General features: G+C 43.5%; 1 protein-coding gene across 5 annotated transcripts in view; it reads left to right on the forward strand.

The window, feature by feature from the left end:
- Positions 1–1,679: 1,679 nt before the first annotated feature.
- Positions 1,680–12,414, forward strand: part of HECTD4 (HECT domain E3 ubiquitin protein ligase 4) — a 167,408-nt gene continuing 156,673 nt past the window's right edge. For all 5 annotated transcript variants that reach the window (XM_074321579.2, XM_088801010.1, XM_074321581.2 and 2 more), the window contains exon 1: positions 1,680–2,127. In XM_074321579.2, the coding sequence (XP_074177680.2) occupies positions 1,951–2,127 (177 nt within the window). In that variant the 5' untranslated portion in view covers positions 1,680–1,950. The remainder of the gene's footprint in view (positions 2,128–12,414) is intronic.

Consider the following 12,414-nt stretch of genomic DNA (forward strand, 5'->3'; position numbering starts at 1 on the left):
TGGGCTGCGCCCTCTGCAACTAAAGAGTGAAAACTGCAACTGCACTTGGAGCTGAGCTGTGCCCTCCACAACTAGATTGAAGGACAATGACTTGGAGCTGATAGGTCCTGGAGAAACACACTGTTCCCCAATGTTCTCCAACAAAATGTATAACACCAAAAACATTAAATTGCTGGATCAAAGGGTGTGTACCTTAATGTTTTTCTGATTTATTTATTCTTTATTAAAACTTAATTTTTTTTAGAGCAGTTTTAGGTTCACAGCAAAATTGAGTGGAAGGTACAGAGGTTTCCCATGTATCCCGTCCCTACACATGCATAGTCTCCCCCACTGTCTATATCCCACACTAGATGGTACATTTGTTACAGTGGATGAACCTACATGGATACGTCATCACCCAAAGTCCATAGTTTCCACTAGGGTTCACTATTGGTGTTGCATATTCTACGGTTTTAGACAAATGTATAATAACATGTGTCCACCATTACCATATCATACGGAGTATTTTCACCACCCTAAAAATTCTCTGTGCTCCACTTATTCAAGCCTCTCTTCCCCCAACCCCTGACAACCAGTGATCTTTTTATTGTCTCCATAGTTTTGCCTTTTCCAGAATGTCATATAGTTGGAATCATGCGGTAGGAAGCCTTTCTGGACTGGCTTCTTTCACTTAGATAGAGCATTTAAGATTCCTCCATGTTTTTTCATGGCTTGATAGTCATTTCTTTTTAGCACTGAATAATAGTCCACTGTCTGGATGTACCACAGTTTATTAATCCATTCACCTACTGAAGGACATCTTGGTTACTTCCAAGTTTTGGCAATTATGAATAAAGCTGCTATAAACATCCCTGTGCAGTTTTCTTGTGAACGTATGTTTTCAAGTCCTTCGATGCAAAGGAGCACTTATAAAAGCAATGCAAAGATAATACTTACCTCAACCGTACTAGACCAGTCCCACTCTGCTTGGCAACTCACATTAACAACTTGGTATGTAGTTTCCCGCACATTTTTCTTTACACATATAGTACTTCCTGTTTTTATAAAAATGGGATGGCATGCATATTTTTAAGGCGCATGTCACCAGTGTTGAATATTGATGAATTATAACAATAGTTTTAACTTCCATTCAGGGAGCACTGATTCTGTACCAGCCAGTGGGCACTAAGCAGTGGGACCAATGCCTTATTTTTACCAAGTTTTGAGTGCTTATTAGATACTTGACTTTTTAGTAAACATGAAGCATCAACTGTGCGGTTCTACCAAGGACATATGAACGAGTTTGCAGCATCTACTCTGCGCTATATTTTTGCACATACCGGTATCACATTTTAAACGTGAAAGCAAGGAATGAACCTCCATGCTTTGCCAGGATGGGGGCTCTGGTCTGAGCGAAGGGTATATACCAAAGTAGGGGAAGAAGAAGAGGGGGTAGCCTCTTCCCCTGGTGGATTGCAGACCCAGGGCGCCCCCAAATGGCTAGGGGAAGAAGGGGCGAGAGAGGTCGGGCTGAGGGCAATATGGATTGAAAGGTGGCGTGGACGTCGCACAGACCTGTATGCTCCACAGGCAGAGCTAGGTGCCCCTGGTTGCGGGGCGGTGGGCGGAGCCAGAGGTGGGCGGAGCCGGTATTGTCCGCTCCGCGGGGCATGCCGGGAGCCCCGCCCCCAACATGGCGTCTCACTGACAGTTGGCTGCTGAACGGCAGAGGCGGATCCTGCTCCTCTGGGTGGCGGCGGCGGTGGCGGTGGGGCCGGGGTCTCCGGGGCCGGGGGGTGGGGGGATGGCGTCTCGGACCGCCTAGGGCGGAGCTGCACGGGCGAGGAGGCGAGCGGCGTGTTGCAGGCAGGCGCGGCTGCTGCTGCCATGGACTGGTGATCGCGGCGGCTCCTGCTCGCGTCTCCCCTGGCCGGGCGGCTGCTCATCACCGTCAACCCCTCAGCCGGGGCCATGGGCTCGTCCGCGGCCGCGGCAGCTGCGGCGGCGGCGGCCGCGGACTCGGCGCAGTGGCTCTCGGTGAAGGAAGAGACCATCTTCCTGCACGACGGGCTGATCCGCGTCACCGACCTGGCCGAGCTGCCCAGCGAGATCCTCGGGGCCCCGGAGGCCGCCGACACCGACTTGGAGGTGAGCGAGGCTGCCCGCCCCGCCCCCGCCCCGCCGTCAGATTAGCCCACCCGCCCGGCTCCCCCGGTGTCAGGCTCTCCCCTCTGCGCCGCAGGCCCCCGAAAGCCGCCCCGGCAGGTGTGTGTGGGCGCGGGGCGGGCAGGTGGGGGCTCGCGGTGCAGGGCTGCCGACCGCCCGCCTCCCTCCCTCCTTGGAGCCTAACGCCCGCTGGGGATTTCATTTGTGGTTTCATTTTGAACGATCCGACACCCGGCGTTTTATTAGACTGTCACCCGCACGGCCTTCACGCCTTGGAGGAGCCACTGCCGCCTCCCCAGCCCGCTCTCCCTTCCCCCAGGCCCCCCGGACTCACTTCCAGGGCACACCCAGGTTGCTCAGCTTTGGGGACATTTTAATTTTAACGCTATACACCCCCCCCCCCCACGCTGCTTTCCCCAGTTCTGTGTTTTTGGGGTTTTTTTTTTGTTGTTGTTGTTGTTTTCCCGGGGGAGGGTAGTGGCAGCTGCTGGTCCGCGATGGGCAATCCAGCAACTTCTGTGTGTCATGCCTCGGATTGACACGGGGCCTTTGTCAGGGAAGCGGGCAGTGTGGGCAGCGAGGGGGATGCTCCCGCGGCCCTCCGTGCGCTCTCCGCGAAGGGTCACGGGCGCTTTAGGCCGCAAGGCCTTTTTGTGAGCTCGGGGGTCGCCGAGAAAACCAGGTGTGGGAGCCGTGGCAGGTGCAAAAGCAAATCTCAGCAACTGTGCTGCTGCTTTTGGGGGCAGAAGGAAACCAAATATGCTCGGGTGATGGGAACTTTCCACCGACTTCACTTGGTTTCGCGTTAGCCTGGCGGTGGGAATACTGGCGGTGTCGGTTCATCGAGGCCGCAGATGCTGACACTGCTCCTCCTCTGCTCCCCCTCGTTCCCCCCCCTCCACTTTGTGGGATGACATTTTGATGTGTATAGGTAGCACGGGGTGTCGAGAAATTCTTATTGTCGCCAAGAGACTCGCTGGGGTAGGACGCAGAGCGGATGGCCTGTCTTCTGGCTATAAGCAGAATGCGAGGAATCTTTTGTGTTTTGAGGTTTTGCCTGCACTTTGGCTTTCCGCACAAGGCACATTTATAGAAATGGATTAAAACCCATTACTGTGTGTTTCTGGAAACGGCAGTGATCGGATCGCGTTCGCTGAGACATTTGGACGTGCTTGAGATGTGAATACGTTCCACTGTATTTTTGTGTCTGGATTTGAGGTTGAGGTTGCAGCATTCCCACTGTGAACTCTTAATTGACTTATTTTACAGTCTGGCCACCAAAAAAGGAAAATACAAGTTGGTAGGGAATTCCTAACATTGAATCAGAGTTTTATTGTGTCTCATTTGAGCCTATTTTATAAAAAGCAAGGTGTGTCTTATCTGCTTGAAAACTCAAGGGGTAATATGCTGTGATGGTGGAATCTTTTGAATTAACTGGCTGTTTGTCCTTAGAGACTAACGTACATCAAAAAATTTTATATATATGTGATTTATTTATTTTTAGGATTAAAAAGAGTAAGAGTAGTTAAAAATAACCGAGTTGTTAAGTGATTTTCCTAAGATGTTTACTGTAAAAATGTGTTGAGTGAATTTGTCAGATGTTTCCACAGAAGAATGATTTTAAAAGAAAGAACATCTCTGGCCTGATAGATTTAAAAAAAAAAAAAAAACAGAAGAAGAAGAAGAAGAAGGACCTTAAAAAAAATTTATGGTCAGACCTCTCCGAAACCAATATGTGTATGGGTGATAAACATTTATGACTGGCAGTTGTGAAGAACTTTTCTTCATTTCTTTCCACATGTTACCCGGATACAGGCTACATAGTATCAGGAGAAGTGGGTAGCTAAGAATGTTTTTGTGGCCATCAGATTTATGTTTGTGGAGGTGTATTAACACTTATTTAAGAATAACAATGTTGATTAAGTGTATCCTATGTGTCAGGAATCATCTTACTAAATTCCCCAAAGGATCCTAGTAGCTAAAAATTTCTCCCCGTTGTAACAATTGTAAATATTGCTCCCATTGTACAGATGGGGCAAATAAAGTACAGAGCAGGTATATGACTTGCTCAGGATCACACACAGTTAGAGAAAGGAGTGTGGACATTAACTCAGGCCTGTTGGTCTCAAACACATCTCCTAATCATATACTCTAGTGCCTTTATGCATCATATTTGTAATTATTTAAAATTTTATAACTGGGTAAAGATAGGGTAGTAAGCAGATATCTTTATTTCCTCTCTAATAACTTATTCTTTTTCATGTTTGAGAAAGATTAGAGGTTCAACTTTTTAAAAACTGACTTTTGAAATGCTACCACCCCTATGAGTGAACAATGGCCATTTTTCACCAGGGTTTTATAGTTCTATAGAATCCTCCAGTTAACAGTTTTGCATTTTGAGAGATGAGACTCGGACTAAGTTGACTAATTTATGGTTGGCAACCTTAATGCATAAGACAGCGTGTGCTAGCTGCAATATAGTCTCAGAATTTTAGAGCAAGAAGGTACCTTAGAGGTAATACTTTTTCTCATTTTAGAGAGTAGTTATCTGAGATCAGGAGAGATTATGACTTGGTTGCGGAAGCAGGGCGAAGGAGTAGACAGACCCTAGCTTTCTGGCCTTTGAATTCCAGTGTTCTTTTCACTCTGTAAGTGCTGCTCAAAGTTAAACGTCAGTATGAGAAAAAACCCATCCTGAAAAGTAGATCAACATTGATTTAGCATTTTAATTTAAGCAAGAACGAGCATTTGAATTAAAAATTTCCTTTCCAGTAAATTCCAAAAGTTTTTTTGTTTTTTAAATCAATAATAGTGTTTACTCAACAATTTTATTCAACAAATATTTGTGGAATTCAAAAGTGAGTTGGGCGCACTGTCCTGGGTGTTGGGGACATAGAGAGTGATTAAAAAAAAACAACACAAAAAAACCTTGTCCTTAACATGCTTTTATTTTAATGGGAGGATAGAGACAATAACAAATCACCAAATATATAAGGTGGCATATACTGTATATAGATGTCAAATGATAAGTGCTGTGGGGAAAAGTGTAGCTGGGAAGGGGGGTGGAGAAGAATGGTGGGGAAAGACTCTGTTTGACCTCGGATGGGCAGGGAAACAAGCCCAGGATGGCATTGGAGCAGAGACCTGACGGAAGGGAGAGAGTGGACCATATGGCTACTGGGGAAAGCGCATTCCAGACAGAGGACAGCGAGAGTCACGTCCCGGAGAGGGAAGCATGCTTCGTTAGCATCCTTAGTTTGGAGCTCTGAGCTCAGTAAGCCAAGGGGAGAAGAGAGAGAGGAGAGGGGGCAAGGTATGCAGATGAAGTAGGGCCTTATAGATAAGGACTTTGGACCTTACTCTGAGTGAATTACAAATGCAGAGCGAGGCTTCTTGGCCTTTAAAGTAGCTACCTGTATTTCCTTTTATATTGCTGGTGAAAGCAAAGACCGTGTAGGAAAGTATTTTTTTAATGTGGAAATAACTATAAATTTAAGAGAAATAAAGCAAGAGCTCAAAAACGACAACTCAAATATCATTGAATCTTGCACTACATTTCATAGAATGTTAATCTTTTTAAAGTAACGGGAATTTACAAGGGAAAAGCCCAACAGTTTATTTCTGGAAGTTCCAAAAGGTTTCTGCCTCCTGTCTTATTTTTCTTTACAAACTCCAGGTGGGGACAGGCATCATACACGTGGATGGTGACAGAGATGCTAATTGAATTGGCCAAGGTGGCTGAGATAGTTCTTACCCCACAGTTTAGGTTAATGTTGAATCCAGGCATTTTGGATAGTGTTTCTCATTTTTCATTGAGATACATACTATTCAAAGAGTTGAACAGGCGTGTTCATGGCAGCTTTATTTGTGATTGTCCAAAACTGGAAACAGTCGAAATGTCCATCAACAACAGGCAGATGGATAAACAAGGGTGGTCCATCTCTGCAGTAGAGGACCACTCGGCACTAAACAGAAATGCACTGTTGATAATTCACATCATGGATTTATGCTGAGAGCAAGAACCCCGTCAGACAGGGCTACATCCTGTAAGATGCTATTAATATGAAATTCTAGGACATGCAGACTAAGCTGTGGTGACAGAAAGCAGAGCAGTGTTGCCTGGACGTGGAGGTGGGCAGGAAGGGCGGGAGAAGGGGTTGCCAAGGAGCACGAGGAAACTTTTTGGATGATGGATATGTTCCTATTTCGATTGTGGTGATGGTTTCATGGTTGTATGGGGCACCTGTGTCAAAACTCATCACAGTGTACGTTTTAAATATGTGCAGTTTATTTTATGCCAGTTGCACCTCAATAAAATAAACAAAACCCACACTGGCCCCAGATGCTTTACTGATGTTATTATTTATTTATTTATTTATGTAATATTTATTTATTTATTTATTTATTTATTTATTTATTTATTTATAATGCTTTCACCTCTTTGGTCATCTTTTTGTTTTGTTTTTTATTGGGGAATATTGGGGAACAGTGTGTTTCTCCAGGGCCCACCAGCTCCAAGTCGTTGTCCTTCAGTCTAGTTGTGGAGGGCGCAGCTCAGCTCCAAGCCCAATCACCGTTTTTCAATCTTTAGTTGCAGGGGGTGCAGCCCACCATCCCATGTGGGACTCGAACCGGCAATCCTGTTGTTCAGAGCTCACGCTCTAACCAACTGAGCCATCCGGCTGCCCCTTTACTGATATTATTTAGGAAATGAAAAAAGACTCAGCAGGATTTACTGTTTGTCTTTTGTGTTTTTGTGTTTTGCTATGTAAGGGGAGAAGCCTTTGGGTTTGGAGCTGATCAACTGACTAGTCCAGGTTGTGATTGATTGGTTTTGACACACGCAAATGAAATCTTTGAGACAATATTTAGATTTATACATGTTGATCTGTTCTCCTAGGAGGATACTGCCAGCCTGTTTATCCTTTGGTCAAAATTCTTTGGAAAGTGTGTATGTACTTTGATAGAATTCCAAATTCTAGACTTAGAAGAGTTAATGAGTTAATGAATAAACCCCCTTTGTTCACTAGTAGAGTTAATTACCATGTAATTCAGGAGCACCTGAATAAGAGTCCCTGAGTCTTGGTGTAGTGTCCTGTGAGCTTGGGCAAATGGCTGCCAAGCTCTCGGGCGTGGCTGGCCAGCTGCAAGGGCGATGGAAGCACCTGAGAACTGAGAGGCAGTATTGCCTAGAGGTGCAAGTCGGGTTTAAAGAGTCAGGCTGGGATTGAAACCCTAGCTCTGCTCTTTACTGGCTATGTGACCTTGGGCAAGTTCCATACCTTTAGTAATCCGTGGCTTCTTTTTCCACTGCACCTTCTTTGTCATCACTGTCACCTCTGCCACCACCATGACAAGAGTGTCAGCATATTGTGCACCAGACTCAGGGCTACGCACTTCCTGCCCATTATCTCATTTAATCCTCACAAAAAGCTTAGGAGGTTGGTACTGTTGTTACCTTATGTTACAAATGAGGAAACTGGCACAGAAGTGGCTTAACTTGACAAAGGACATACAGTTGGCAGCACAGAGACTGAAATAGAGCTGTAGGACTCCAGTGCAGGTCCCGGCTCTGAAACCATCATGTGAGAGCCTCCTCATCTGTGGAGGGGTCAGAATAGGGTTAATGAAAGGGTTAGACAGGGAGGGGTGTGGTCCTGTGTGCCCAGCGTATGGACTCTGTAAGGCGCTATGTTGCTGGAAAGTTCTTTTATGCTTATTCAGTCAGTTCCTATTGTATAGGAAAACAGACTATTCCATCAACAGAATTTTTCGTTCTCTAGTAGTGGCAATAGTGGTGTGTGTGTGTGTGTGTGTGTGTGTGTGAGAGAGAGAGAGAGAGAGAGAGAGAGAGAGAGAGAGAGAGAGAGAGAGAGAGACAGAGACAGAGAGACAGAGACGGAGACAGACAGAGAGAGAAAGAGAGAGAGAGCCCTCTGGAATTTTCTTCCTTCCCAGTTTATTTGCAATATGGCTAGGCAGATGAGATAATAGTCTTCATTTCAGTTTTCCTCCAATTGTATGCCTAAGATCTTGCTAAATAAATCAGTTTTGATTATTATCTGTCTTCTTGGCTTCCATATTGACTGTCACAAAATACCACCTGTTGGCCAGGGCTACCGGGTAGATTGTCGTGCACCTGTTCTTTCCTAAGTCATTAGGTGCCTGTGGTGATAATTGTGAAAGGACCGTCAATTCCTGAAAATGCCCCGTGCTTTCTCCTCCCTCCCCCTCTTTCCATCTTGTTTTACAAAGACGGTTGTGGGGTAAACACAAGGAGTGTGGTCTGCTTTGCAAGATGTTTAGTCAATAGTTATAGACAAATATAAATAACAGCAGGTGATCAACTATGGGACAAAAACATAGTTATTTCAGGAGGAGACAAGACTGCAGAAATTGTAAAACTTTTACTTTGATTGTGCGTTTTTAACACAGCTCGTGTATCCCGTACATTCTAAAAAGCTAACTTATGAACACATTCTTCTAAAAAAATGGAAATAACAGATGAAACTCAAGTTCCTTTTGACTGCTCTCCTGGTCCTGGTCTCCACTCACTCCACGCCTTGTTTAAATCAGGGAGAATGGCTTTCGTATATTCTTCAAGACTGTTCTGAATATGTATGTTTGCGTACATATACCACTGTGACGCTGGGCGCATCTTTCTGTAACCTGCTTTTTAAAAAACAACTCAGTGATTTGTTTTGCTCTTTCTGTGTCTTCATGTATAGATCTGTAGACTTTTAAAGTGCTGCAAAGACTTCAGAAATACCATAGCCCATTTGTTTAGCCATCGCCCTATTGATGGGTGTATTTGTTTCCTGTTGCTATGTTAACAAGTTATCACAAACTTAGTGGCTTAAAACAATGCAGACTTAGTCTCTTACGTTTTTGGAAGTCAGAAGTCCGAAATGAGTCACATTGGGTTAAAGTCAGGTGTAGGCAGATCTGGTTCTTTCCAGAGGCTCTAGGGGAGAATCCGTTCCTTTGCCCTTTTCACAGCTTCTAGTGGCCGCCTGTATTCCTTGGCTTGTGGCTCCTTCTTCTGTCCTCAGAATCCCTCACCCTGCTCTCTGGTCCGTCATCACACCGTCTTCTCTGATGGACTCCCCCCACAGCCCTTTTATGGGGACCCCTTTGATTACATTTAGAGCCCCCCTGGGTAACCCAGGCTCTCCCCACTGCAAGATCCATAATTTAGTCACACCTGCAAAGTCTCCTTTGCTATCTAAGGTCTCATCCACAGGTTCCAGGGATGAGGACATGGACATCTTGGGGGGCCATTATTCAGCCCACCAGAATGAGTATTTTGGTTGTTTTCAGTTTTTCTCAATTAAAAACGGTCCTTTAGTGCACATCTTTGCATGCCTGTTTGTGCACATGTGAGAGTATTTCTCTAGAGTAGTTTCCGAGAAGTAGAATTGCTGGGTCATAGGTGACCATTTACAATTTTAATAGCCACTGCCAAATGGCTCTCCAGAGCGATCATACCACGTCAGACGCCCAAGTAACAATGCTTGATAGGATCTCTTTTCCTCACACCCTCATAGAGACCATTTTAGAACTCATGGATTTGCTTAAATTTATCATTTGCTTAAGCCAATGGCTTTCACTCCAAAAATGAGTGCAGTCGACATAATTGGGTACCTGGAAATCACGCTGAGCCACGGTCCCCCGAAAGAAGCCAGAGTTTTCTGTTCCTGCTGCCTCGATGTTGTCACATCACTTCAGGGGACTTCTGTGGCTTGATCTCCTAGGCCTGCTGGCGTCTACTCATTTTGGTCAGTAATCCAGCTCACACAGACCGTGTCCATATATAGGCAGGACAGAGCAACAGCTCCTCATGCTGATGGCCTGGGGGTGCTGCCAGAGGCCAGCAGAGCCAGGGAGGTGCCCACTCTTGGAAGAGACATGCTGGCCCCTGGAGTGTGTTCAGAGGGCACATAATTGTTATGCAGACTATTTTGACTCCGATTGTCTTAAAATTTTCTCTCTTACATGCCAGTATACGGAGCAGTTCTGTTTTCTTGACCTGTATGAAAACTAACTGATAGTAAATTGATTATATTTTTATCCTATACAAAACGTTCTGATGATAAAGAAGTAATACATGGATGTTGTAGAAAAGAGAGAAAACACCTAAAAGTACAAGAGAGAAACGAAATATCCTTTGATTGAACCATCCAGAAATAGCCATATTAATTAAATTTTTTATTATTTTCTTCTTTAATTGGGATGATCTGATTTATGCAGTTTTGTATCCTTTAATCACTTATTGGGAGCATTTTGTCAAATTAGCCTTCAAAACATAATTTTTAATGACTGCGTCGTCATTTATGGATGTACTGTAATTGTCTTCTTGTACATTACTGCTTTTTCTTCACATCTGCTATTGTAAAGATAATTTCAGCTTAGAGGAGGCCAAAAGATTTTTAGCGTGTATTGTGTTATTTGTTTGATAAAGTGTAGTACATTACAAATTTGTAGTAATTATTGAAGTGTGTTTCTGCAGCCCATTACTATTGACAGTTTATAATTTAAAGGGACTTTTATAGTGCTGTGGTATTTCTTTCCCAGGGATGTTGAATATTTGTGTGGAGCTTTGAGTTTCTAAAGTGCTGTTAAGCACAGTTGTGGAATAATTAATGTTCCACGGTGGGACACTGGGAGTAGACACACTGGAATCCCTCGTGTTTCTGCTGAAATCTGCAGTTGGCTGAATTACTGTGTTTCCCCGAAAATAAGACCTAGCTGGACAATCAGCTCTAATGCATCTTTTGGAGCAAAAGTTAATATAAACCCAGTTTTATTTTACTGTAAGACCGGGTCTATAACATACCATAACATTACACCAGGTCTTATATTAATTTTTGCTCCAAAAGACGCATGAGAGCTGATTGTCCGGCTAGGTCTTCTTTTCGGGGAAACACGGTACTAGGTCATAGCATAGTGTACGGCAATTTTCGATGAACAGTAAGGAGAGGCGCAGTTTGCAAACGCAAAATGTAGACTTAGTAATGATCACAACTACAGATGCATCATTCAAGTGGTGGTTTTATACTAACAAAACATTAACATTCAGTGCATATTTGTAATAGATCTTTGTTTACCGTATTTGCTTTGTGCTCTGCAGTTTCCATCACTGATTTCAAACCAACAGTCTAATATAACAGATGTAGCTATTTACAGGACAGGCTGGCAAATCTGGACCTCCTATCTCTGTTGATATGTTTGCTTTTCTTACTGTTGAAATAAAATAATTAAGAATTTAAAAGGAGACTCTCTGTCAACGTACTTTTCATCAAAGCGGTGGTACATAATAGAAGAATTGCCTTCTCTATGTCTTGATACTGATTCCTTCCTGACGATCCAGATGTGGTGCAGTTGAAAGACAACTGCTTTCTATTTAATCTAGAAAGAAGCCAAATGAGTGGAAAGGTAAAAACACATTTGGGGAACTTTGAAGGAAGCATGTTTTGGATGAGATTATAATAACGAAAGATTTCTTTTCCCTCAGGGATTCTGAACCCAAATAGGATTCAGAAATCCATAGGATCCATGGATAGAATTCAGGGTGTATGTGAACTTGGAGGGGAAAATTATTTCTTTATTACCTTTGGCATTTCTTTCAATTATGAATGTAGTTGGCAGACTCTAGTAGCATTGGCAATATCGGTGACTTTGTAACCAATAGAAATCATAGATATTTTCATATCTTATTACAGTTGTTGAACAGATCTTGAAATATTGTTTATGTGCACCGTCACTTAGAAATTATGTTAAGTATTACATCTTGTTATTCAATTTACTAATAATGAAGCTCATATGGACATCACAATTTTTTTTAGAAAGTATTTTTGTAACTATTTCATTCAATGTACTCTAATTGGTTTTTTATAATCCCATGTATTTATTTTGTGCATTTGAAAATGTTATCTGAAGGGTGGCCAGTTAACTCAGTTGGTTAGAGTATGGTGCTGCACCTCCTTTAAAAAAAAAAAAATCATTTAAAAAAATGTTACCTGAGATGGGTCGACAGGCTTCAAAACTGTAAAAGGTTAAGGGCCCCTGAGATAGACAGTCTTTCTCCAAACCCCTCCCCTCTTTAGCTGACGTTTGCTGAAGACCAGCATACTTTACAATTGTTTGAAATAAAAGTGGCCACATTTTAAAAACTACTTAGTATTTCCTGTGGTAGAAAATGTTATCCTCCTACAAATTTTTCCATTACCTACTGACTGCAAACTGTTAGCTAGTAATAGTTTTCTTGGG

The sequence above is a fragment of the Rhinolophus sinicus genome, chromosome 9 (assembly GCF_057876585.1).
Source record: "Rhinolophus sinicus isolate RSI-liver-muscle chromosome 9, RSI-T2T, whole genome shotgun sequence".
NCBI classification, from domain to species: domain Eukaryota; kingdom Metazoa; phylum Chordata; class Mammalia; order Chiroptera; family Rhinolophidae; genus Rhinolophus; species Rhinolophus sinicus.